Here is a 26,704-nt window from a genome sequence, read left to right as displayed (position 1 = left end):
AAAATAATTAAGAAAAGTCGAAAGGTGATTGTAAAACGATTGTCTCAGATATGACACAGAAGAGTCACATAGTCACACAAAACCCGAGAAAGAGAAACCCTAATCAATTAGATGTACAGTTTTCATCTTTATCTAAAATCTAATCAAATTTTCAACTCTGGCATTTACACAGAACCAATGAAATATGTGGAGTATACCATGTCGTCAATTGAATAGACCACATACAAAATATTTTTCACATAGCATAACCCCAAAACTTACATTGCACTTGAAGAATGAGAGGGGTACTCTGGGTCTCACCCTCTGAATTCTGCGCTGAACAACTGTATGATCCCTCACTTTCTCTCTCCAGCATCATGAGATGCAGCGTCTCTGAATTTTCTCCCGTCATCCTCATACCCTGCATTTTAAGGCACCCAACAAATGGACATTTTTCATGTTAAACATCTCACCATGAAACCAAATTTATTACTCACATTCTTGTACCAGCCAAATGATGTGACTGATGGTCTGGCATTAGCTCGGCACTTTAGTGTTACATTCTGTCCTTCCGATCTTATCACTAGTCGACTCGGATCCTCATTGGCCAAGTGGATGGATACAACGGGAGGATCTGCAAGAGCAGTTTCCAAAATAAATTTCGATAATTTCTTGCGATAGAATTGTTGGGCGTTTTCTCTTGGCTTGGTTATTTGGTGTCACCTCTTCCAATATCGCATACAGTAGGGAAGGGTAGGGCAGTGTACGCATCAATTTCAAATTTGACTTATTGAATGGTTTTATAAAATTAAATTAATTGCAATTGCAGAAATATTGTCGAACATTTAGTAAATATTATTATTTTTAAATTATTTAAAAATATTTCAAGACAAAATCTATTCAATCTGGAATACGATCTGGATTGAAAGTGTTTTAATGAACTTCAGTAATAATAATGATGATAATAATAATAATGGTGGCAAAACGTTTAAGGAACGGAAAGGAAAGGAACTAGGCCTTCGCACAAGGGGAGTTCGGGACATCCATTATTATTTTTTTCTTATACTTATACTAATAATGAACTTCAGTGCTTCAGTGTAAAAATCCAAATTGAAATTGGTGGTGATTAAAATCTTTTTCTTTTGGAATAATTTAATAAAATATAATATTTCTTCAATGTTTTTAAATATTGTTTTTAAATACCAGATTAGCCCAACTTAAAGTATCACTTGAACTGCCTTTTTTCATATATTTGGTAACTGTTTAGCTGTTCTATCAAAGTAAATTTTTTCTACGTGGATTGCGTTTTACGTGTAAAAATACATTTTTTTCAGTGGATCATCAATGAGGTTATGTCTCTAATATCGTCCACTTCCTTTGTTTCTTAGAATCCCTCAAAGTTTAATTTTTCGTTGGAGAGCTGGCGCGATCGATATTCTATGGGGACACCTCCGGTAATCGCCAGTGGAAATTTATTTCACCTCAAGAAGAAAAACAAATTTTCTGTCTTGCCCAGAGCTTTCGGTCCGGATGTGGACCTTCTGCAGTGGTCGACTAGACTATATTTTTTGAATTCCAAAATTTAGAGACACAGAATCTTAAAAATAATATAAAAATGCAAATATTTTCGCATAAATCATTAAAAAAAAATTAATAAAATCATATTTGCAATTCGTTATGCAAAAACTTTAAATCATATTTTTTATTTCATTTGAAATTTTATTTTTAGAACTAAAACATTTATGAAGTTGTAAATTTTAATAAGAGAATTGTTTGAATAATGATTTGGAATAAATTAGGTAAAAAAGCAACAAAAGTGAAATTTCTGCTTTGTTAGATTGCCCGACCCTCCCCTATTGTTATCTATAGCCACGAAGAATGCCGAGCATTAAACAGAAAAGCATAAATTCAGTGGAAATTCCTGAAGAAAAGGATATAATGCTTTATAGAGCTGCTTAGTGTGTCAGGGATACATAAAATAAAAATACAAAAAAAATGGAAATAAGCTCAATATAACATGGGATTCAAATTTTATTGCAGCTCGTCAGTTATATTCACATCCATATCTGTTGTACTAGCAGCATATCGACGTGGATGTTCTATTTTCCATAGCATCGAATCCCCATCGAATATGGAATAAAATTTGCGATGAAATCGTTTTTTTTTATGCAAGTCTAACTAAAAGCAAAAACTAATTTTCAATATCAAGGCAGATGAATGACTTTCGGTGAGAGAACTTTTTTTTTGAGTTCATCATTGAGAGCTTTTTGCCAGTGAAGGAAATAATATGAAAAAATAATACAGGGCTATATTTTGCTAGAGTCACTTTCATCTTCATATAACAATATTTTACGAGTTGGCTTTTACGGAATTAGCTTAAGAGATGAACCAAAAGATACACCAGTGTTTTTTTTTGTTCGAATTTTCTGACTTTTTCGATTTTTTTCCTCTTGTAGCTATGAATAAATTTATCTCTGTGTCCTCTCAAGAGTGAAACCAATACCCAAATAACCTAATGGGAGGATTAATAAATTTTCCCGCGTGTACAGAAAATCAATTTTCAGAGGAAAATATCGCAATGGTCTTAGCTTTGAGACTCAAATTCCACCTACATATGTACATATTGATCTCTGAGCCAAAGAAAAACTATTTGATGGCATTTTCTACTCCAGTAGCAAGTCAAAAAACCATCAAAATCATTCTTAAAATAGCTGGTGATTTATGTTTGGTGTGATTTTCCTGTTTTCTGGAATATTTTATTTTCCAACTCGCAGCAAAATAAAATAAATCAACGGCAGTGCTGAATGCATAAAAATATACAAGAGAACCATCATGAGAATCCATCAAAATTCTCAAGAGAATAGTATTTCACGTGGAATAGATCCATCGGATTGATTGGAAACACTGCAGAAACGGCAGGAACAATTTCAATACAAATTCTGAGGACTTTCGAATAACAAGTGACAGAAAAAAAAACAGAAAATAGAAAAAAAACAAAATATCGAAGTTCTAATTTCAACTGCCTTTTAGTACGAAGACCAAGTTCTATATTAGAATTCAGTAAAGTGATGCTAAAAAATTTCTGGTGACTTAAAGGTGATTCGAACCCGTAGCAAAATTGCATTACAAAACAAATTATTTGTCATTTAACCTGTTGATCATGTTACTTATTACTTCAAAGTGACTAATAAAATATAGAGAATATATTACAGATAAAAAATGTAGTCATTTTCGTAGATATGGATAAAATATTTACTTCAAAATTATTTTAAATATAAGTAGCGCATTAGTCACTAAAAAATATGTTAACTCTTCCTAATTTAAAAAACCAAAAATATAAAAAGAATTGGAAAATTTGGATTAAATTTATTTAACTCGACTTTAAAAAGTTATATATTGTAATTAATTAATTCATTCAAGTCAGGTGCTAAGTGATTCACACTCAGGGCATAAATATGTAAATCTTCCATTCATGATTCATTTTGGGTCCGGATCAGTCGATCATGGAAATTGATTGACGTTAATCAGACAATTATGAAGATTTATCAGTTCCAATCAGACGATAAAGGTAGCTTGTCAATGCCGATCAAACATTAATGACGACTTATCGGTGCCGATTGGTAAAGCATAGTGACAGAACGATGGTGATCAGTCAAATATGGTATGGAGACCGATCCCCGACGATCATAGAAGATGATAGATATTTATCAGCACCGACCAGATGATAACGGTGACTTATCGGCTTCGATCAGTAAATTATTTAAACGATTCGTTTCTAACCAAAACAAATGTTCGTAAAATCTTGCCATTTGTTGGTCAAATTTTGTAAGATAAAAATAAATGGACGAAGAAATGTTTGTGAAGGAAAAGGAAATAATCGTTAACAGGTGTTACGAACAACGTTTGTGAAAAAATACAAACTTTTACGAACTTTTTTGTGAATTATTTGATTCAGGGGAAAGTGCCCATGCTTGATACCATTGGAAGCTTCGTATAGACTAAATTTTCTATGTTTCACAATATATATGTAACTCATCGCAACCATATTTTAAAAACTATGAGAAAGTGGCCAGTTTTTAAAATATATTGCGGAGTCATGTTTATTGAGAAACATAGGAAAAATTCAGTCATCACGAAGCTTCCAATGGTATCAAGCATGGGCACTTTCCCCTACGGGCATTTCATAAGTCCCAACTTGGGACTCCCAATTATGAATACAAACAATTACGAACAATTCTACAAAATATTTTTTTCTGTGGTTATGAAAACGTTTTTCGTACGATATTGAAATGGCTTGAAGTAGCTGTATCTACGATAGTTGTAGCTCGATAATCTATAGCAATACCTATTTCTTAGCTGCATAATACATTATTTTTATTTGTAAACATTACGTTAGAATGACTAAAAGGATAATATCCGACTTTCGAAAACTTTCGAGAGGTAAGACTTATGACAGTGAAACATAGATTTTACCAATTTCGATTACTACTTTATTTTTCTGGGGTAAGTGTGCCAAATTCCGGCCAGCTTGCAATTTCGGCCATCTTTTTTGTTCCTCGAATTTCCATGAACTTTTAGATTTTACGTACTCTAGAGATTATAAATAGCAAAAGAATAACAAAAAAGTGTAAGTTCGACAAACGAGATGACGTGAAAAAGACATTGGAAGAATTCCCGAAGGGCAAGGAACTATGAGAATGAAGGTGGCCGAAATAGGGCACCAAAGCTATGTCTATATTTTTATTCATTTTAAAATGTATTAAGAGTGACTTTAGAGTAAATAAAGACGGTAAACTCTTTACAAGGCTCCAAGCAACACTCTTTCAGAAGAAAGAATAAAAAAATCAATTTGTATTTAAAATTATTACATTTCAAATTTGAGACTTTGACGCTTGCTTGCGACTATGCCGAAATTTGGCACACTTATCCTATATCTTTGATGAAAATGATATATTTCATTACTTTGAATTCAAAATAAAAATTCGAGATCATCATATTTTTTCTAATTAATTTTTAGGATTCATGTTTAAATTTCAATTCAATTTAGAATTTGAATATCTTATCGTGTTTTGCATGTTTTTTTCCTTATGTTTTGTAAGAGACTATTACGGAAACAAACAAAGCTTCCTTTAAGCTTTGTACAAATCTTTTAGGACAGAGGGTCTTTTGCAATTTAAACAAGTCCCAGAGCGGATTCTCGCGTGGAAAACGCAAAATTGGACTCAAAAAGCGGGGCTGTTTTTGTGTTTATGGCGGGATAAAGTGCTAATGCAGCTTTATAATACATAGTTCTTTTCTCTCCGCCAAGCAATGTTTGTCGCGTGCTAAATCCATCTTCCTCGCCATTAACGGGGAGCTCTTCAAATATTCATTGGATGTGGAGACGTGACTGTGAGCTATGCTCAAAGGCAGTAACATAATTCCTTGTCTTGCTCGACTGGTTTATTGGGACACAATATTTTGTACAAATGATTGTAAATTTACTGTGTATAGACGATTTGCCATTGTCCTCCAAAATGAGGTCCAGGACATAACCATTATCAAAACCAATATAGTTTCCCACTTCAACATCCCAGAATAGCCACCCAATTTATCTTATTTTGCTGGTGAAACAGAATAGTTTAAAGTTCTACAAAGTGGATTTGATACAGCACAATATTGCTCATTTTTCCAACTCGAAGACATTCAAGTGTTCCCAGTTTTCTCGATTTTTCCCCAATCTGACAAGATCAATCATCGAGATAGGAAGTTCATTGGAGAGACTGTCTAAAATGAGGCTTAAGTTTATTTTGTCCTTCCCAATTTTCCTCGGAATGGAAAAGAAAATGTAAGGAACACGAGAAAAAACTCAAGTGGAACTAATAAGCAACTTTAGCATTTTCTCTCAAAATTCCATTTCGCTTAAAAGCATCTAGCACAAATTACATCTAATTAAGTAATTCACAATTGATCGAATGATAAAAAATCTAGGTTGAAGCCTTGCTTGAAAAACCTTTCGTGACTTTTTGAGTTGAAAAAGGGAAAAGATAATTTATGCAGTATTTTCAAGAGGGCGTCAAGGATGAAAAACATGATGTTTTGTTGTCTTAACGCTGCATAAATTAGTCAAATAAGATTAAAATCCAAAGAGGGGAGTGTAATAAGAAAGTTTACATGGTAAATAATTTAAATTAACGGGTTTCAGATATAAGAATTTCTCTCGAAAATTGATCCGTCCCCTTCTTTGGGGTAAAAAAAAACTAATTTCAATAAATCTATATACAGAGGTTGCTACTTAGGTACCTTAAAAGAATATATTAAATTTATTTAAAAAAAAAGCACCCAGATTTGTTTATATGCAATTTACAAGGAGTGCGTTAAGAAAATATTTATTTATTGAAAACATTCCAAACTATAAAAAACACGGGATGAGTTTTATATCTTGATTTCGAACATACTTAAAATTAAGACAAAAAATTTAGATTTTGTACCAATTGTTTTTTACCTTTTTACCTTATTTAAAATCATTCTGTTTATCTTCTTGTCCAAAAAATTCGAGTTCAAATAATTTTAAAAGTAACTTTATGTTTAACTTTAAAACCCCTATCATTAGTGAGATATAAAGTTTCCATGCGTTGAAAATTACATAAAACTCAGGAGTTTAATACAAACTTTATGCTCATGAAGCTGCGGAGGAGACTTTCTAATTTAAAATGGAAATCCTCTTCATAAATTAGTATTTAAAATTAATTTTAGAGTAATTTGAACAGAGCTTTAAGTTTGAAAACAGTGATAAGTGCATGTCAGCTTATATTAGGAGAAATTCTTCGTAAGAACCAACTTGAAATGCTTCAAATGCGATTTTGAGCCCAAGTTGGGAGACGTTATACAGGAAGTTCGAGGATAATTCGTGAATAACAGGTAACATTGCTTAGAGTCTCACCTAAAAGCATATTGAATGTTTAGACCAAAATATCGCAGATTTGGGTAGGCAGTAACAGCATGTGACACATCCAATCCCAAATTTTTCACAGACCAGAGTTAGAGACAGGATACATAATTGTCTCCATTTAGGACTGAAGCGGGGACCTTTCGCTGTCTAAGCGAAAGTTGTAACCACAGATATATGTAGAAGGGCAAATATGCTCTGACCAATTTTACCACAGACGTTTGTCAATTGTAGTCTGAAGCATTCTCTGCAATGTAGTCCCTGGCGATGTGGTCTTCAAACTTGAATCCAATTTCTTACTTTCACATACAAATGCGTATGGGAATCTTTCGGCACTCGTGACCGTTACACGATATATGTTAAAATTGAGGTGAGCCTGTGTACAAGACTCTGGGCCTTGTGAAGAGAGATAAATATACTATATAGAGGAATTTTGGCATGGTTCGCACAGAGTGAGCCTTCAAACAATGCAATTTTTTCTTTGTTTACAAAGAGCTAGTCCGTCTTTTCTTAGCTGTAAGATAGATAATTATTATTAAACTCATGAGACGAGATGAGAAATGGTAAGTCAGCTGTTTACAAACGAAGAGAAAATTCACATCGTTTAATGGTTCACTCTGTGCGAACCATGCCTATATTCCCCTAACTGTTTAAATGCGGTCTTGTTCTGAGTGTAAGCTGAGTTTCCGATCAATTTGTGTGTTGGCTTCACGCAGCTCCATATAAAAAAAATACTACGCCGGGGGCTAGTCTGTAATTCTTCTAAATTACTTGGCCTTATTAGTTACTCCAGAATCAAGATAGGGGATGAATAAATAAGGTCACCTAGTGAATCGTTAGTGTCAGATCGACTAATTGGTGCCGGTTAGTGTCCACAATCAATCTCTATTATCGGGTGATCGACAAACATACTAAACCTGAGACCTGCGTACTTCTGGTAGGGGGAAGTGGGGCACCTTTAAAAGTGGGGCACCTTTGAAATTGGGATTTTTACCTATTTTTAAATAAAATTGAGCCTTATCGTGATATAATTTAGCTGCACAAATAGATTGAGAAGCTAAATTACACTACGACATGGCTGAGTTCCACTTAAAAATATGTGAAAAATCCCAATTTCAAAGGTGCCCCACTTTCAAAAGTGCCCCACTTCCCCCTATCGAGAATCAGAACGTTATTTTTACTGAGCTTTAAAAAAGCCCAGTTTGACCATAATATTTTTTTAGTTTTTGCTCTATACTATAAAAGGAAAGGTTCGTAAAGTGCCCCATTGGACCTTGCTAAAACTTTGTCAAAGGATATTTTTCTCAATTCACCAAACTTTTCTTGCTACGATTTGTGTAAAATCGGGTAGTTTGGACCGAGTTCCAATTTGAAGCATTGAAGATTTCCTTACTGCTTCATATGAGCAAAGAGGTAAAGAAGGCAGAAAGAAAAGAAAAGAAGAATAAGGATTAAAGGAATAGATAATCTTCGTTTTTTTTTTTTGTACACTTAAAACGGTGAGGAAATTTCAAAATCACAAATTGGAAATTGTTCCAAATTACCCCATTTTACCCTAAGTTGATGACCAACAGAAAGACAGCGATGGACGTCACTGATTTCACTTCCAGATGGACTACATTATGATGCTATTTCAATTAAAAATGAACATTTCTTTATAGTTTACTGTTCTTAACTGTTCCAAAGTGGTTCTGCGATATCGACTTTTCTTTGTGTTGGTTCTTATCTTGACTGTATTCCACGCCTTTACCTAGTTCTAAAACCAATCGTGACAGGAACCAACATAAAGAAAAGTCGATAAAGCAGAAGCACTTGAGAACAGTAAAATGCTAAAAATGAAAGCTCAGGAGAAATTTTCTTTGGAATTAGTACCATTACTCTGCTTTTGAAAGATTTATATCTTAAAATTCATTGTAAGAATAAATAAAAAATAAATAATTCCACAAGTATATACTTTCATGGGTTAGGGGGCAACTTTAGGCGTTTATCGCGACATCCTTTTGAGATTCTCACTAGAATTCCCACGGTAATAAAAGAAAGTATCCAAACAATCTTCAGGGTGGTTGATATAAATCCGCGTGGATTTTTTATGGTAGAATTTCTATTTTACATTTATTTGCAGGAAAAATTTGAATTTCAAAAGAATTTGGTTTTATAATTTCACTTTGAATAAATTTATTCACAGCCAAAAAATTTAAAGCAGTTTCGCAACTATCATTAGCAAATGTGTGGTATTTTGTTCCTCTTCAAATGGTATCAGTTTGGTGGAATTTTTTAATATCAAATTGGATTTCATCATATCAAAAATTTTTATTAACTTCCCAGCACTGACGCATGATTTTTGCCCAACGTGAATAATGCAGTGGAAAAATTATTGACTGCATGAAAGCACGTAGATAAAATGAAATGGGGATGGGGGATGAAAAAAAATAGTCAATGGGGCTGAATATTTCAAAACAAGTTTTCCTCATCTTCCGATGGGAATAAAAGGAGCTCTCTGACCAACAATTGACAAGGGATGTAATTGAAATATCCATCAAATTTCTAGTGTTAAAATTTCTATGAAAATACTCACATGCAACATGAATAATTCGCTTATCCTGCAGAGTTCCTGCTGAGAACCAGGGATTAGTGGCTCGGCACGTCAATTCAGCACCATCATATTCGGCAATAACCCGCAGTGGCAGAATGCTGCATGTAAAATTACCATCCTGTTTGTAAGGGCAGAGAAATAAGAGTGAATGAGGGTTGCGGAAGAAAATTTCGTACGGAAATAGCCCCCTTTAGCATCATACACTACATCTCATATGGTTATGGACACATTTATTGCAAATCTCAGTTCTCAAGAGGCACTTATACCACCTAAAAATAATTCTACTTCGTCACGATCCTGTTTTTTTCTGGGCCATTTCGGAAAATTGTTGGGCAGGACAAAAAGTTGCATGCTATTATTTTGGTGTTGTGCATTTTTCGCCTGCATTTTCCAGGGCGGTCCTGAATTAATAATAAGTCTCAACTGTTTTTCATCCAGTAACAAATAGCATCACTATTTTTTTCATACGACACACAGAAAGAATCACAATAAATGTACATGCCCTGTATTGAATAAAAAAGGCAGTGTTTAAAATTTAATATGGAGCTACGTGGAAATACTAGCTGTCAAAATGTCACATTAAAAAATATTTTGATTAACAGTTTTAATTGTGTATAACTTTATTTTTGAAATATTCATCTCCTTGAAATATGAAGAAATAAAAAATTAACCTCTTTTCTATAAAATTGGGAGATAGATTCATTGATAATTCTCCCTTGATTGCAAGGTATAATGCAACGTATATATTTTATAAAATTTAATTATTAATATATTGATGAATCCAAAGGATTTTCTGAATAATTCAAAGTAAAATTTATTTTATCCGCAAAGTACTCCGAGTTATCTTAGACTATAAAGCATTTTTATTAGATTTCTCAGAGATACTTAAAGAATTTTAAATAATTTAAAGAAAAGAAACGCTAGTGATAAATTTTTATATAGAAGGTAGTAATCAGTAAAATAGCAGTAACTGATTGGATGATACTCTCGTAAAAAAAATTAGAAATAACAAGATATTATTGGAAAAAGAAAATTAAGAAATATAATCAATATTGACAGGTTATGTATTTGCTAAATAGACCAGTACTTTTTTTTTGACGACATTATTATCATTTTATCACCAATTCGTAGTGTACGGCTTATTCGACAACTTTTAACACAAATAACGGACAAATCCACCAATTCAAATTTTTAATTCTTATGACAAGCCCAAACGGCCCAAACCATGATCCCTGATGCGACCTTCAGACTAGAGGTTTAGCCCAGTTCACGCAATTGTATTATTTTTTTCAGAATCTAATGCACAATTTTCCCTCATTATGCAATCGTTAGTCAAAATTTCCCAAAAAATCTTGATTGATAAGAATTTAAATAAGTTAAGACATATAGTCATTCGAGGAGAGATGGAACACCTTTTTCATATTCAATTTAGCGGAAAAGTTTTGAATGCGAGACAAAGACGAATCTCACTGGTTTATCATTTGAAGACTCTAAATAAGGATATCAATATTAGAAAAGCCTAGATGAAAATAGTCACTTCAAAAAATAGCATTTAAAAAAGTTTCATTTTTAGGCACTCAAAAAAAGTGAGGGTGAGATGGAACACCCCTAATTATAGCAAAATATTTATAGTTTATTTTATTAATTTAAAATAGGAGGAAAGTGATTTTAGACATGAACACTATTTCATTGAATTTATTGGAGTTTATTTTATGTTTTCAGTATAAATGATTTATTTTGTGGAATATGTGTGGAATATATACTTCGATGGGAATTTCGCTGAGTGTATCAAGTCAGTCTTACCAGAAATTTAGGGAAAATAATTTCTAAGATTGACTTGAAAAGATTTTGAAGAACATTGACCAAAATTCACACCGGAAGTGTTGCCAAAACTATTGTGTTTCATCTCACCTCAATCCCCAAATACACGTATTCTTATGGCGAAATAAAATTTTTTGGCCATTTTTCAGACATCTAAAAAAATCAATTTCAATTTTCTCATACAATTTTAAAGGTAGAAAGCTGTAACTTGGGGGTTTTCATTAGAATGTTGAAGGGCACAAATAGACCAAATGAGGTGGAGATCGTGCATAGGGTATAGGCAGGAGGCGAACTGGTCCATATCTCCCACTGTTCCAACTCTCCTCGAATGACTATATGGCTAAGCTTTAGGTCTATAGTCTGTAGACTGTATAAGTCGAATGCTAAAGATTGTTCGGGCTTTTAGGACTTTTAGGACTCTTTTGAAACTTTATGGATGTTGAAAAATGGATTTCACTCCAGCTTCCCATGTTCCCTTTTAGAATTTCTAATATTGCCTAGGTGAACCCCATAAAGGCCTACAAATTTGATTTTGTTCTATTTTTGTATCACTAAAAAACCTTCACTTATTTGAATTATGCATAAAATCGATTAGACAGATCCGATAAAGGAAATAAGATCAGATTAAGTGAGTTTTTTAAGCCCTATAAAACCATTGCAATCCTATCCTAAATTTAATTCTAGCTACGAAACTAGTTTGCTTTACGAATTTAATCAGAATGGGTTATGTATTGCACTTGTCTGTTAGGTGAAAAGTTCTTATACAATTTACTAAAATTTAATCCTATGCCATGCAACAGGGGTTCACTTACCTACTTTAAAAAATTGGAAAACTTAGTTTCTGATAATCGCTCTATTATCGTTTCAACTGTTTCAACGTTCTGACGAGTACATGTTACGAGACCTTTCATCTATTTTATCGATAAATTAAATTCGGTTAATTAGAAGTTGAGTTATGATTGTTTCAATTTCTGATCGAAACTGTTTTAAATAAGAAAATTATTCTTTATATTTTTTACAGAATCATATATCTGATATTATTATCAATCGTATCGATACACCTTATATGATATTACAATGTAATCATTACAATGTGTCCCGTGTTGAAAGGACCTGCTGATTCACTACGAAAGGCTTTCCCTTAACGATTGGTTCTACAGTTACTTCTAAAGTTTCTTAGGCAGAAGCGGTGCATTTTATTACGTTTAATCACATGTGAAAATGTCTTTTTCCTAAACATTCAATTACTTGTACCGAGCGGGACTCGAATACAGCTGTGAGAGCCGAGTCAGAGATCGCACTGTCCAAGATTAAACAATCTTGCATATTGCGCCACTGAGATGCCTTAATATGAAATACTTATTTAAGGATCCAAATAGACCTAGGCTGATCTTCAAATAGAGCGTATAAAATTTGGAAGTACCGTAGTTGCGGGTAAGTTCGATCTTTACCGATCGAACATGACAGATGGGATTAGTGAAGATCATGATTAAGTACTAAAATTAAAGAGAAGCTTATACGAACGACAGAATGGCAAAGTCTTTTGCATCTACCTAGGGTAAATACTTATCTTAAACTGTCATACACTGAGGGTTTAGGATCATCATTTAGAGATTCCTTTACATAAAATTATTTAAACTTAACCTTAACTACCAGTACTTGTCCTTGTACAGAATAAATCTTCTTGAAATTCAGCTTGAGCCTCTTTACGCTTTTAGGATATTTGGATCAAAAGCCCAAGGCCGACAGAACCTCTGATGTAAGGAGACCTCTGTAGATAACGAATGGATTGACAGTGTCACAAAGTAGGGGAAAGTGCTGTCCCTTCGAACGTTCATGCCTTTGAATAATGTGAATTTCTTTTGGTTTTCGGAAGAGATTTACACTAAATTATCGTGGAATTATCAATTGATGATAAGCCAACTAATATTTAATAAAAATGTGTAAGTCTCTTAGGAAAACTTAAAGAAAATTCACATTATTCGAAGGCATGAACGTTCGAAGGGAGAGTACTTTCCCCTACTTCTACAAGATTCGAACCCAGCTAGGGGAAATCGGACCTCATGGTGAACCACGGAATCTGAGATTCTAAAGCGGGCTAAAAGCTAAAAGTATTCCTGGCCTTTAAGTCACTCCTTTAAAAAAGCGTGATAACTTGGGGAACGACTATTTCGAATGTATGTATATGTTAAAGCTTTTAAATTACCACAAACTTCTACCTTTACACATAATTTCTAAAGCTTAAAGTGGTGTTGATTATTAAAAAAAAATTAGCTTTTCTCATTATTTCTTCAAATAATTTTGATATATTTGAATTAATAATTTAATCCCAACAATTCAAAATAAATTTAATATTTATGATTTTATAAATTATACACGATTTTAGCATAGTGTGTTATCTATAAACTTTCTATAATTGAGGTCAGGAAGTGTTAAGGAACATATTTATGTTAACAGCTATAAATACCTAGTGGCAGTTGGTTTATATATTCAATTACCACTATAACTCCTGAATTGTTTCATTTCCTGTGAACATGCAAAATTTAATCAAATAGAAACCCATGTTCAGTTAATGTGGTTTGATAATTGCGTCCATAACCTTCAGTGGCTGAGTGTATGATGATAATGATGTTAAATTTTGCATTATTAAATTAAACCATACAATATAATATGGAGTTAATTTGACAATAACTTACATCTCTGTCACTGCATATTGTTACGTTGGGGTTTCGAATGGGCTCCCCATCGAGAAGCCAAACAATTTTCGCCGGAGGATGTGATCCCCAAGCCTCACAGCGCAATGGAATTATTTCTGAAGCCCTCAGCAATTCGTTTGCTGTGACAATTTTCACTGCCAGGGGCTTCACTTTTTTTGTCCATCCATCAATTGATGTCGTCCACCAAAGCCATTTAACATAGAGAAGAAATGAGAAATTAAATATTGACGGAATAATACATCACCAAGAAATGTTCGGAACTCAATCATTTTACTGGAACAGTTTTCAAAATAGATTATTAGCCAAGAGTTTGCGGTGTACCTCCCGAAATATATTTGGAAATTATTGAGTGAACTGAAAGCGACAAATTGATAGATTTAGTGTCAGAACCGGCAAAGCATTATAATTTTTTCTGAAATTAACAAATTGGTACGATCTTTAGATCGTTAAAATTTTGCAAAAATATTGATAGACAAGGTCTTTACAACAATGAACAGATCGGTATGATTTTGAGAATTTAGGCGATCGGCAGAACCTTCTTAGGGCCACATCGGCACGACTTGTGCAGCTTAGTACATAAATCAAGATCTTTACAAAAGATTGACACTAAGATCATCACTAAGATCTAATCACTGTAAGATCTTTATGAAAGATTGGCAGATTAGCACGATTTCAGCCGATATCGAGATCGCTAAGATCTTTTTAAAAGATTGATAGATCGATACGATTTTTGCAGATATCAAGATCGCTAATATATCTGAGAAAGATTGACAGAACGGCAGTGTTTCTGCAGATATTAGGACCGCTGAGATCTATGTAAAAGATTGAAAGATCGGCATGATTTTCGTAGATATCAAGATCGTCAATATGTTTGCAAAAGATTAACAGATCCGCACGATTTCTAGAGATATCAATATTACTAATATCTCTCCAATAGATTGAAAGATCGGCATGATTTTCGCAACTATCAAGATCGCTAATATGTTTCCAAAAGACTGATAGATCGGCCCGATTTCTGCAGTTATCAAGATCGCTAATATGTCTGTAAAAGATTGACAGTTCGGCACGGTTTCTGCAGATATCAATATCGTTAAGATCTATGTAACAGATCGACAGATCGGCATGATTTTCGCAGACATCAAGATCATTAAGCTCTATGTAAAAGATTGAAAGATCGGCATGATTTTCATAGATATCAAGATTGCTAATATATTTGCAAAAGATTGACAGATTTTTACAATTTCTACAGATATCAAGATCGCTAAGATCTTTGTAAAAGATTGACATAACGACACGATTTCTGCAAATATCATCGCTAAGATTTTTGTAAAATATTGACAGATTGGCACGATTTCTGTAAATATCGTAAATATAAATGTAAATATAAATATCCCAAAAGGCTTTTTGGAAAATACACAAATCGGCAGGATTTCAGCAGACATAAAGATAGTTAAGATTAACAGATTAAGATATTGAAAGATTAACATAATTTTTGTTCAGGTTTGGTAAGATTTTTGCAAACATTCGGCAGATCACCACGTTTTTTGTAGATCAGCAGATCGGTAAAATCCGTGTAAGGAATTGTTAGATCAGCATTCTGTTGAGCCGTGAGCGGCATAGTCATTCAATCCTTGTTTGAAAATAAATGATATTAAGCCACGCCTCTTCTGTGTGTTATGCCAGGGTATAACCGATTTTTTTTTATCAAAGTTTTAAAGACGACAACATAACAACTCTACCGAGATAAATCAAGTCTAGAAGTTGTAAATGTAGGTTGATATTCAAAGGCCCTACCTCCAAAGGAATAAACCACGCCCTGTAAAAATATGTACTAAAAAATTTGGAGGGATATCCTTAGACAAAATTTAAATCTTTGGTATTTTAATCTTAAAGAAAACCTATTATTTTTACCATTAAGTACATAAAATAAATATTATTTAAAACAGAAGGGACCGAAGTAATATTGCCACGCCCAAAAGATTTGCCCACTTCTGTACATTGTACCTTTTTTCCTTAATAGTTCCCAAATGATATGTCCGGATTTCATCATTAAACTGACTAATTACTCTTAAATTAGAGATAAATATTGTGCAATAATAAATTGTATTCCCTTGTTTCCTATGATTTCAATGTAGGCGTGGCCTATTTATTAATCAGCGGAACACTTCAAGTCCGCCTCGTATTGGATTGACGGTGTTCGTTTACTTTTGTATAACAACTCCCTTATTAAATACTCGAACTCGATTATATTAACTGAAATTAACCTTAACTCTCGAAGAGGCATGGCCTAAAATAATCAGGATTAAAAAATGAGGTTTAAAAATAAGTTCCAGTAAAATGAAATAGAGTCCACTGTTCAAAATGATATTGTCAACCAATAAAGCAAATTTTTAAGAAAGTGAAAAGGCTAATTTTAAAGATTATTTTAGGAATGACTTAAAATTATTTACAATGTACTTGAATGGCAAACTCCTTCACCACTGGAGAAATTAACTTGGATCCTTGAGCACGACACTGGAGTCTCGTTCCCAGATATTCTCTCGTGATGTTCTCAATAAAAAGCTGATTCACAACGGTCGTTTGAACGTCAGCCGAAGGGTGACTAATGCCAGAAATTTCTTCGTTGTTTCGCCACCAAGTGACTTTGGGTAGAGGACGTCCTGGAAAGAGCATTTCCTTGTAGTATTTCCAAGCGGATTTATCTTTCTATCGATGGGGAATGACTGGTGGAGAAAGTTTCACCAACTGCTAATTGCACCTTCCATTGACTTTATGCCTGTTCTCACCATCCCCCATCCCCAGCAACTAATTTATTCCCCGGGATGACGGGAAAATTAAGGATTGTGCTGGTATTTTACATTTTCCCCCAATAGAGCTATACCATGATTTTAATGACTATTTAACACGAAATTTTATGCTTATCCCATAAACAAGAGCATCTTCTCTTGTCCATGGAAATGCTCGAGATGCTGCTTAAATTTCTCATTCTCAATATTCCAACTTCGGAAGTTGTTAATGGTAATTCTCACTCAGATCGCAAGAAACTTGTCTTTTTGCTTAGTAAATAATTTTATATTGAGATTGGCAATTGAGAGATTTAGGAGGAGTTCAATGTCTTTCTCACTATAAATATTTACAAAATACAAGAAAATGTTTATTGCATTTCATCGGTGGAAGTGCAAATGAAATGTTTTAGTTGTAGGAAGAATTGGATGGTTGTTAATTTTCAAAAACATGCATTTACCTACTTTAATTTAAAATCATTTTATAGGTAATGAGGGCAATGAATTACATTTTCATAACTGCTTAATACCGAAAATTTAATACGTAACATAAAATTTTTATTTTAATTAAACATGTTAAATTGATATACTGTTTTGTATTTTGTACTGTTTATTTGCTGTTTATTATTATTTTTAAATTCCAATTAAATTTTATGAGAAATTTTGTTCTTATTAACATTCAGTTTGATCCATTTCCAAGTATTTCTTACTAAGAATAGAGGGGAGTGGCGTACCTTTCAAATTGGAATTTTTCACCTAATTTTAAATAAAATTTAGCCTTATCGTGATATAACTCAGCTGTACAAACAGATTGAGAAGCTAAATTATATCACGATCAGACTTATAATTTAATTTAAAAATAGGTGAAAAATTCCAATTTCAAAGGTGCCCTACTTCCCCCTATTTTCTTTTATTATCAGAACTATATTTCTATGTATACCTCGGCCGAGATAAATTTCCACAAATAATAATGAAAATAAATATTTGATTTATATTCAATTCTCACCTATCAAAGCGCCATTATTGTATATAAATTTGATTTATTAATTAAGATGTAAACGTTTAAATTAACACAAGAATGTAAATTTTATGGTTATGCACTTTCTTTTTAATAGAATCACGTTTTTTAGTTGATTGATTAATACTGATGTAAAATAAAAATCAAAGCATTACATTATAAAATCTTTTATAAGTATTGAAATACTATTTGCAAATTTAGAACATACCTGTACTAAAAATGAAATGCTCAAACGTAAAAAAGATTTTTCGACCACCAATTTATCTAATCACATTGCCAACCCTACCATAAAAAATTAGCACAAATTTTAGCACAGACATGTTTTTTACATAAAATATAAGTTTTAAAAAGTTAAAACATTATTTAAAATATCTGATCTTTCGTTATTTATAAAATTAACATCACTAATTATTATTAATAATAATAATATTATTAATTCGTCAATAGCAATATTAAAAATATTACCAACCGTACCAGCAACAACCAGCATTAGCAAGTTCTAGAACAAACATATTCCAAATAAGTAATAAACTTAAAAAAAAATGAAAATACTACTCGGAAATTTAGAACATGTCTGTGATTAAATAAAACAACATATCTGTGCTAAAGATAAGTGCTAAGACCAAAATAAATTTGATCTACCATCCATTAAAAAATATTATTGCGAACCATACCAGCAACAATTTACATTAAAAATTTTTAGTACAGACCTGTTGCTCTTAATATTTAAAGTGAAAAAAAGCTTTTAAAAATGGTACAATCTGGATTGGATCAGAAAAATAGTAATTCTGATCATACCAGCAAACATTAGAATTATCAGATTTTAGTACAGACATATTCCATTTGTCTCTTTTAATCTATCCCTATTCCCTAGGTCGTTGGCAAAATATTGTCAATGGAACTTCTATTTGTATTATATAAAAACATTTAAACACATTAAAATACGACCCGAAAATTTAGAACACGTCTGCGCTAAATTAAAATGGTCAAAGGCAAAAGAAAATGTTGATCTATCCAAATATAATATTAAGGAATGTGGCATGCAACAATTTGCATTAATGAGGGCTAGGGGGATGTGGGGCTACTTTGAGCTGTGGGGCTACATTGTTATACGATTTTTTCGCATGTTTCCAATGGCGACTGGGTTTTAACATTACGTAATTTGGATAGGCACAATAATTGTGGATCTAAATAAAATTATTGTAAGGACCAGCTTCATTTAGAAATAGGCGAAAAAGTCGTATAACAATCTAGCCCCACAGCTCAAAGTAGCCCCACCTCCCCCTACCTCGTTATCGCGATACGTAACCTCCTGAAACGTAACCACACTGGCTGAATTTGATTTTTACTTAGAAAATTCTACAGCTATACTTATTCAACTCTTTGTTCAAACTTTACTGCATGAGAAAATTTCAAAGTTCAGTATTATGCCCTAGGCACACTTACAACTTAAGACGAGAGATGGCTTAACATATTATAGTTAAAATAATGATATAACTAAATTCCCATAAGTTTTCTACTAACTAAGCTGTATCTCGTTTTAAGATGAGAGACGGATTAATTAGAAACCGGTGGAAATGTAATCTGATCATAATAGTGATTATAATTACTTTAATCTGTTTCTCAGCTTAAGTCGTAAGTGAGTCTAGGGCATTAGATTCGAGTCACAATTAGCCACTAATTTTCATTAACGTGTGCTGAAATATATCATTTTGGGGTTTCAGTAATGCATAATTTCTAATAGGCTCAAATTTATTCTTAAGAACCCGTTTCCCATTTTTGCGAGCCAAGTCCGGCTATTCCTCAATGAAGTCTTGTTGTTTAAATAATTGGTAGTCCAAAATTAAATTTAACCTAAAATATTATTTAAATAAATTAAATATTATTTAACCCTTTAACGACGAGACAGTTATCGCTGACAGAAAATCAGCAATAACAATGAAACCGATCAACAAAACTTGTAAAACGTCGTACATCTAACTTTTGGAAAACCAAAAGAGTCTGGGGTGGAATGATAGCTTTTCGACACTATCGAATCGATAGTATCGGTAAATCTATATCTCTTAGATTAAGTGAATATCGACTATTTACGCACTGTTGGGTCATTTATTGTGACATTCTTAAAAGAATGTGACTCCTGATGAACATCTATATTAGTTACAGGAAGTAAAGTTATCGTTTAAATTTTACAGAATCGACAGTCCATACTATCGAAAATAAGTTATCATGTCACCCCTGATTTGGTGTACTTTTGTTTCTATGAACGATAGCAACAAAAATAGTCCAAAAATTTAAGTATTTTCTCCGAAGATACCAATGACTGATAATTTTTGCTCTAATGAAAAATTTTATGTTTGAGTATTGTAGTTTCTTTTTCCAAAACGGTTTTGCTTAAAAAAAATAATTCTTAATTTAATTTCTTAATTCGTATTTTTTTATGTGAAAAATTTACTATATAGCAAATAGCTAAAGATTCGCAAAAAATATCCTAGATTCTTTCAACCTTCCACTTTGCAATTATGTATAAACATAAGAAAATAATAACTTTAGGTAGTCAGGAAAAATTATTTTCTTTATGGGACACCGGCGTTCCAATCGTCCTTAAAGGGTTAAGCTAATAATGATTCTAATTTCTTGACAATAAAATGCTTGAATGAGTTTCTATACAATTAGGAAGGAAACTTTTTAAAAAAGGAAATTAAAAAATGATTTCCCATTATAAATTATTCGACATTTTGTCACTTAACAGTTGTTGCCATTAGTGGCATTGATTTGAATAATAACGTTGTAACGAACAAACAAGGTTTGATGCTCTCAATTCTTCCGGTATTCGTCAGAACACCGGAACACGTCAGAACACGGGTTGAAAGCTTTGGAGAAAAAACAGATTCTTTTAATTTGAAAAGAGGAATACCCTTCTGACGAACACCGGAAGAATTGAGAGCATAAAGTTCCCCGTCAGACTCCAAAAGAAAGAAAACAAGGTTTGATTTAGGGAAAAAGATCCTTACGGTGATCCTCGATAATTTTAGTTAATTTTAAATTCGTTTTAAATTCTATGGTGTTCTCTGATTAGCTAGAATTTCACCACATTTATTGCTTTATCCAGTGAAATTAAAATATTTAATTAAATTAAATATTAGGTGAGATTTCGATAACCCTCATCTACTAATTAATCTTAAGTAAGTAATGCCTATTACTGCAACAACATTATGCTTTACTAAGTCAAATACTAAACTGTCACTTTTAAAGTTCTACTTGACATTTGTTAGCCACTGTCATTCATTAAATGTATTTCAAAATTTAAGAAGTTACGTATATATGAAAGACTCAAAAAATTAATTTTAACTTTAATAGCTTTATTGGAAATGAACGTTTTATTAAAATTAATTAATATGTGAGAAGTATAATTAGCTTTAATTTATTTCACTCATTTCTGACACAAGCTTTTGTGGAAAAAATTGCAATATTGTGATCAAAGCGCGATGGCAGATTTAAAAACGGAGTAAAAAAAAGCACAAATTATGGGCAACACATGGTGATTATTGTCGGTATTGTGGGACAAAGGAGCATTTTATTGTGCACAGATGTTTCCATTTATTGATATTTTTCAGTGTATTTTTCCCCTCTGTTTTACATGAATTTTAAACGCGTCACCGTCAAACGGGGGAATTGAGAAAATTCTCACACGGCATAATATTGCTTTTTGTTGATGGAACTGGTAAGAAGACAGTAAACATCTACCCTCAATTAATTGAGGAATTTGTAAAAGAGGTTTTTCCTTCCTTCAATCTTCGGTAATTGATTGCAGTGTAAATTCGAGAGAAATGTCTAATAACCCTCCTCTTTAGTCACTCAATATTTTAGAGCCAGCAAAGAGGTCATAAGGGTACAAAAGTTATCCATGGAGACTTGGCCTCAATTATTCTTCTTAACTGAAATTCCACATAGATCATGAATTTGTACATTTTTTATCTTGGAAACTTATTAACTTTAATGCATGTATTTGCAATTCAAAAATAGTTGCCACCCTTTAAGCTGTGGCTGATTTTAAAATCCTTCACTCTTCAAATATGCAAATTTTTTTTTCTCAACTTTAGTGGAGAATTTTTTTCAATGCTCTCTTTTACATGAATAGAAATGATGGATTACATTTTCATGTCACAAACCACTTTTGAGGTGCAAATAGCATCAAGAGAGTAAAATCAGCAATTCATATCATAATTCAAATAAGCATCATTTATTGAAGGATGTGTTCTTGGACGTTTGACAAAATTTATTTTTGTTTACCTTAAACTTTCCATTGAAATTTATGGATTTTGCAAAAGTGACAAATTGGACAGCGTAATCATTAATTGTTGTCTATGGGTAGAAAGTTCAATGTAAAACGCCAATTAAATATCAATTTCAAAAGTCCAAATAGAATTTACTTTAAATTCAGAATTTATTTCAATTTTTGTTTTGTTTTTTTTTTGTTTAAATTTTGAATAAATTTAATTAAATTTAAGTTAGAGGATTTTCTCTATTTTTGTAATTTCTATAAAGAGTATTTTTAATATTTCTTATAAGGATTTAATTATTTCTAAGCTTTTAGGTATTTATTAATGCTGTCTAGTTTTTAAATTCAATTTCAACAATTACAGTCCCAGCGAGCACTAAATGCTAAGCGGTTTCAAATCAGCTGAAAAAATATATATTTTCAACTGAGTTCTGCTAACCTTGAAGTGACACTAGCGGTGGCAGCGGCAGTTAGTCAAAGTTATTCTTTTTTCTCAATCGATTGAGAGACTTTAATGAATTTGGTTTTTGTCTTTGTTGAGGTTGACGGGATTGAATAGAAGCTAAATGTAAACCCTTTCCATTATTACAATTTCATGATTCTTACAATAACCACATTTGACATTAAAAAATAAAGCAAAAAAAATTAAAATTCGCAAAAATTAAAAAATAATAATTTTGAATAATATGTATTCTTCAACCTTTTCCGACCAATTTAATTTTTGTATTGTTTAATTTTATCAAAAAAAATAAATATTATGAATCCATTTACAAAAAAAATTGCAAAAATTGAGGAAAATATGCTTTTTTTCAAAAGAAAAAACATATTTTTTATACATAACGAATAATTTTATAACCCTCGACTGAATATTTCCTCAGAATAATTTTTTTTCTCAAGGAAATTATGACACAATTCACTAAAAAATGCAGAATTTTTGGTCAGGAGTATGTTTAATACTCCTATTTGACCATCCTCTATAGACAGCATACCGTAGCATAAATCCTATAACAATATAGGTTATAAAAATCGTGATTATGGTATCCCCCAAGTTGATAAATAATTTCAGGGGAAATTCTAAGTTCATTTTGAGAGAAAAAGAAAAAAATGAAAGAGAAAATCTGCTAAATTGTTTCCAGCGGCATCTGCCTACAGTGTTTAGTTCTGCCATCATCCGCTGCGAGCGCAAAACGGTGCCATACATACAATACATGAATTGCTTAGCACTTTTTGTTCGAGAGTTGCTGATTGGCCAGCAGACCGATTCAGCAAAAAAAATGCTGAAAATGCTATTTTTTCTGCTAACTGTGCTCGCTAGAGTGTGATAACAACAACAACTGTCAAATGGGAAATTGACACGTCAGCGCTTTATTATTTTATTAAAATCAAGGGTTGTCTCATTTTAGGAAATCATATTAAGAAATGAAAGACAAAAAATGTATCGCAAATCCCAACTAATCGAAAAATTGCTTAGTAATATACCAAAACCGCAAAAATTTTATCGTAATTTGCATAGCGAAAGTCGAAAAACAGGAAACTCTTGTCATCGGTAAAATCGAAATGTCTAACCCCTCATAACTGAATTTATTTAATTTAAAAATTTATCCTTTTTCTTCGTTTCCCTACCATTTTTTTAAATCAATGGAAATATGACAGTATCTGTCAAACTTCAAATCTGTTGTTTACATTTTGTTTTTCTCAGAACATTTTCATTTTGCCTTCTCATAAATTCTCTTAAAGATAGGGGAAATGCTTATAATTTTGTCCAGTTTCTTATTTTGGACACTTTGAGGATAACATTGGACACTAAATATAAATTGATTAAAATAATGGATTTTTATTCCAATATTTGATGAATAATGAATTCTATCTAAATATTTGTTCTTTTTGGAATATTTTAACACTAAATACGTTAAAATTTGAATATGATTTGAGTTGAAATTGCTTTGTTGAAAATTCAGTGTGAGCAATTGCTTACGAGAAATATGACAGAACTTCGTGGCTTACTTCAGTCTTATTTAGTTTTGGTGAAGTACTAACAAAGTTTGTTCGCTGTTTTTGAGTGATATTATTGAATATTCATTGAATATTGTGTTGATTCACGTTACTGATGATTTGTACATTTGACCTGAAGTGAGATTTGCCTTGTGAATTATATTTTTCGTGTGAAAAATGGGAAATTTTTAAGACATTCACCAGTGAGGTGATGATTCTTATTTTGGACAGGTGTTTTTCTCACGAAATTTCGTGAAGTTTTAGCTTTTGTGATGACTAGGTTGGACAAATGCCTGGAGAAACAAAGGAGCATCATCTCTACGAAAGAGATGCAGTGAGAAGTGCCTTGAAAGGCTCCCGGAAAGAGCAGGGAATGAGCGAATCCGCACGTACTTGGAGTACCGAAGTCAACTCACTTAAATGAATGATATGGAAAGTTTCTGGGCTTCTTGTGACATTTCACGTTTCCCTTACATGACCAGAAAGAGGACTTGGTAAGATTGGTTCATAAAATGAAGAACAATGGGCATCCTGTTGAGGCGGATTAGCTGTCCAAATTTACAGACAAGTTGTAAAAATTAATAACCAAGTTGTCTAAAATAAGAGTCAAATTCACCTCTACATATCAATTCATTTTTAAACGTATTAAAACTAATTTTAGTAAAAATGAGATGATAAATAGCTTGCCAAGTTTCTAAACAATCCTTCTGAAAAGAGAGTAACAAGAAAAGTCAATTAGTATTGAAAATATGGCACTTCAAACTTAGAATATCGATGCTTATATGCAGACTGTCCAAAATTATGGGCACTTCCCCTAATTGTACAAGAATTTCAAATATAAAATTTTGAATTCATTCGTTTCAATACGATATTTTCAATAACAGTCAATGTGACAACAGCTGTCAGATATGCAACTGAGTCAACAGCCTTCATTTTCTCCAGTGAAAATATTTCTTTTTACAGATTTTCTTTTGAATAATCTATAAAAGAAATGCCCGTTCTTCCGTATATTCAGTGACAAATTTCATTCCTCTACTTCAAATTTATGTCAACATGACAATAAATTGTCAAATGTGGAACTAAGACACCTGGGCACCGTCTCTTGAATTATTATTATTGGCAATAGACAAGAAAATAAATCTGATCAATAAAATGATGGGTAAGAAATTTTGACATCAAATATTTGATTGTTGTATTTTAAATCAATGTCAATTTGACAATTACTGTCAAATGTGACAGCTTCAGTGATATCAGTGTCATATATTACAACAGTCTGATATAAAGTATTAACACTTTCCCAGGTTTATTTGAATTCAAATATAATACATCTTATCCATTTGGTAATGACTTGTCAAATTTTTGTCATTGTAACACTATCAACATTCAAAACTTCATTAAACTTTGCTATAAAGAGGTTTCATTTTCAAATATCACACTGTTTTTGGTGTACTTAAAATATAATTAAATACACCTAACGTAAAATACCAGCACATACCAAAATAAACTACTTCGAAAGTTATTAACACAAAAGTTTGTGCCAATTTACACAGAATTCTGTTATGTGGATCTTTCTCACCTCCTGAAACTTGGCAGGAGAGGAAGAGCTCATGACCTTCCCGAAATGGTCCAGCAACTCCACCTGTGACTTCCTTTCCTTGAGCATCGAAAATTTTTGGCTCATCGGGTGGAACTGTAAAGTTAAGAAATAAAACGGAAAGTTCATAAAAAGAAAACAACACGAGTAAGCGAAATTTGATTGTGATGCTGATGGTGGAGGATGAAACTCACCAACTAAAGTTAAATTAACTCTAAAATTTCTGGTGGGTGAATTGAAGAAGTCCACACGACAGCGATAGACGCCCTCATCTGTGGCCTTAACTCCACGAATCTGCAATTTGGCATCATGCGGTCGGGACCCGGATGAGAAGTACAGGCGATTTCCGAGATCACTAGCCAGAGCAGAGTGTGTGGCAGATTCAAATGGACCACCACCTCTCGAATCCAAGCTGCAAAACGACCAAAGGGAAAATAATTTCATATGGATTATGTTGGTGGATAAAAAAGATCCCATCTATCTCAGTCTTTCTGCAATTAAGTCAAACTCCTGGGAATGACTAACAGCAAGAATATAAATAGAGCCAAATGCTACTGACCTACTGTCAAATGCAATACTCTTGAGATTACAAATTCAACATCTGTGAGACAACCACAAAATAAAAAAAAAAGATTTCACAATTTGATTTATCTCCCCAAAATCCTCTCTTAATCATTTTTTCATGATGCCAATTCGCTCTGCTCCACCGCAGTCCAGTAAAACTTTATCGAAATATAAATAAACAGTGCTGCAGGGAATAATCTGAACAACCCCAAATTCAGGTCCATTGGCTGAGTTTTCAAGACAAATATTTTCAAAGTCCACACCCGTTCTATTGGCTGAAATTTCAGCTGGGATTCTCGATTTTTGCTGTGTAATGCTTTAATTCCTCCGTAACTTCTGCTTACATAACTCCTTTAATGGTTTAAGCCATGTACTGGCTCAAGAAACAAAAGGTCGCATTAACAACACGTATAAAGACATTTTTTTTTCTAAAGGT

The 26,704-nt window shown here is 32.5% G+C and overlaps 1 protein-coding gene across 1 annotated transcript in view; it reads right to left on the bottom strand.

Annotated features, from left to right (window-relative positions):
* The window catches only part of LOC129798320 (hemicentin-2), a 127,857-nt gene that overhangs the window by 37,417 nt on the left and 63,736 nt on the right, over nt 1–26,704 (bottom strand). The window contains exons 3-9 of the mRNA XM_055841427.1: nt 25,899–26,116; nt 25,687–25,800; nt 16,489–16,698; nt 14,018–14,187; nt 9,483–9,618; nt 477–613; nt 262–400 (exon numbers count right to left, since the gene is read on the bottom strand). Coding sequence (XP_055697402.1) covers nt 262–400; nt 477–613; nt 9,483–9,618; nt 14,018–14,187; nt 16,489–16,698; nt 25,687–25,800; nt 25,899–26,116 — 1,124 coding nt within the window. The remainder of the gene's footprint in view (nt 1–261; nt 401–476; nt 614–9,482; nt 9,619–14,017; nt 14,188–16,488; nt 16,699–25,686; nt 25,801–25,898; nt 26,117–26,704) is intronic.

The sequence above is a fragment of the Phlebotomus papatasi genome, chromosome 1, assembly GCF_024763615.1.
Source record: "Phlebotomus papatasi isolate M1 chromosome 1, Ppap_2.1, whole genome shotgun sequence".
NCBI lineage: Eukaryota > Metazoa > Arthropoda > Insecta > Diptera > Psychodidae > Phlebotomus > Phlebotomus papatasi.
This window is presented reverse-complemented; position numbering and strand designations above follow the sequence as displayed.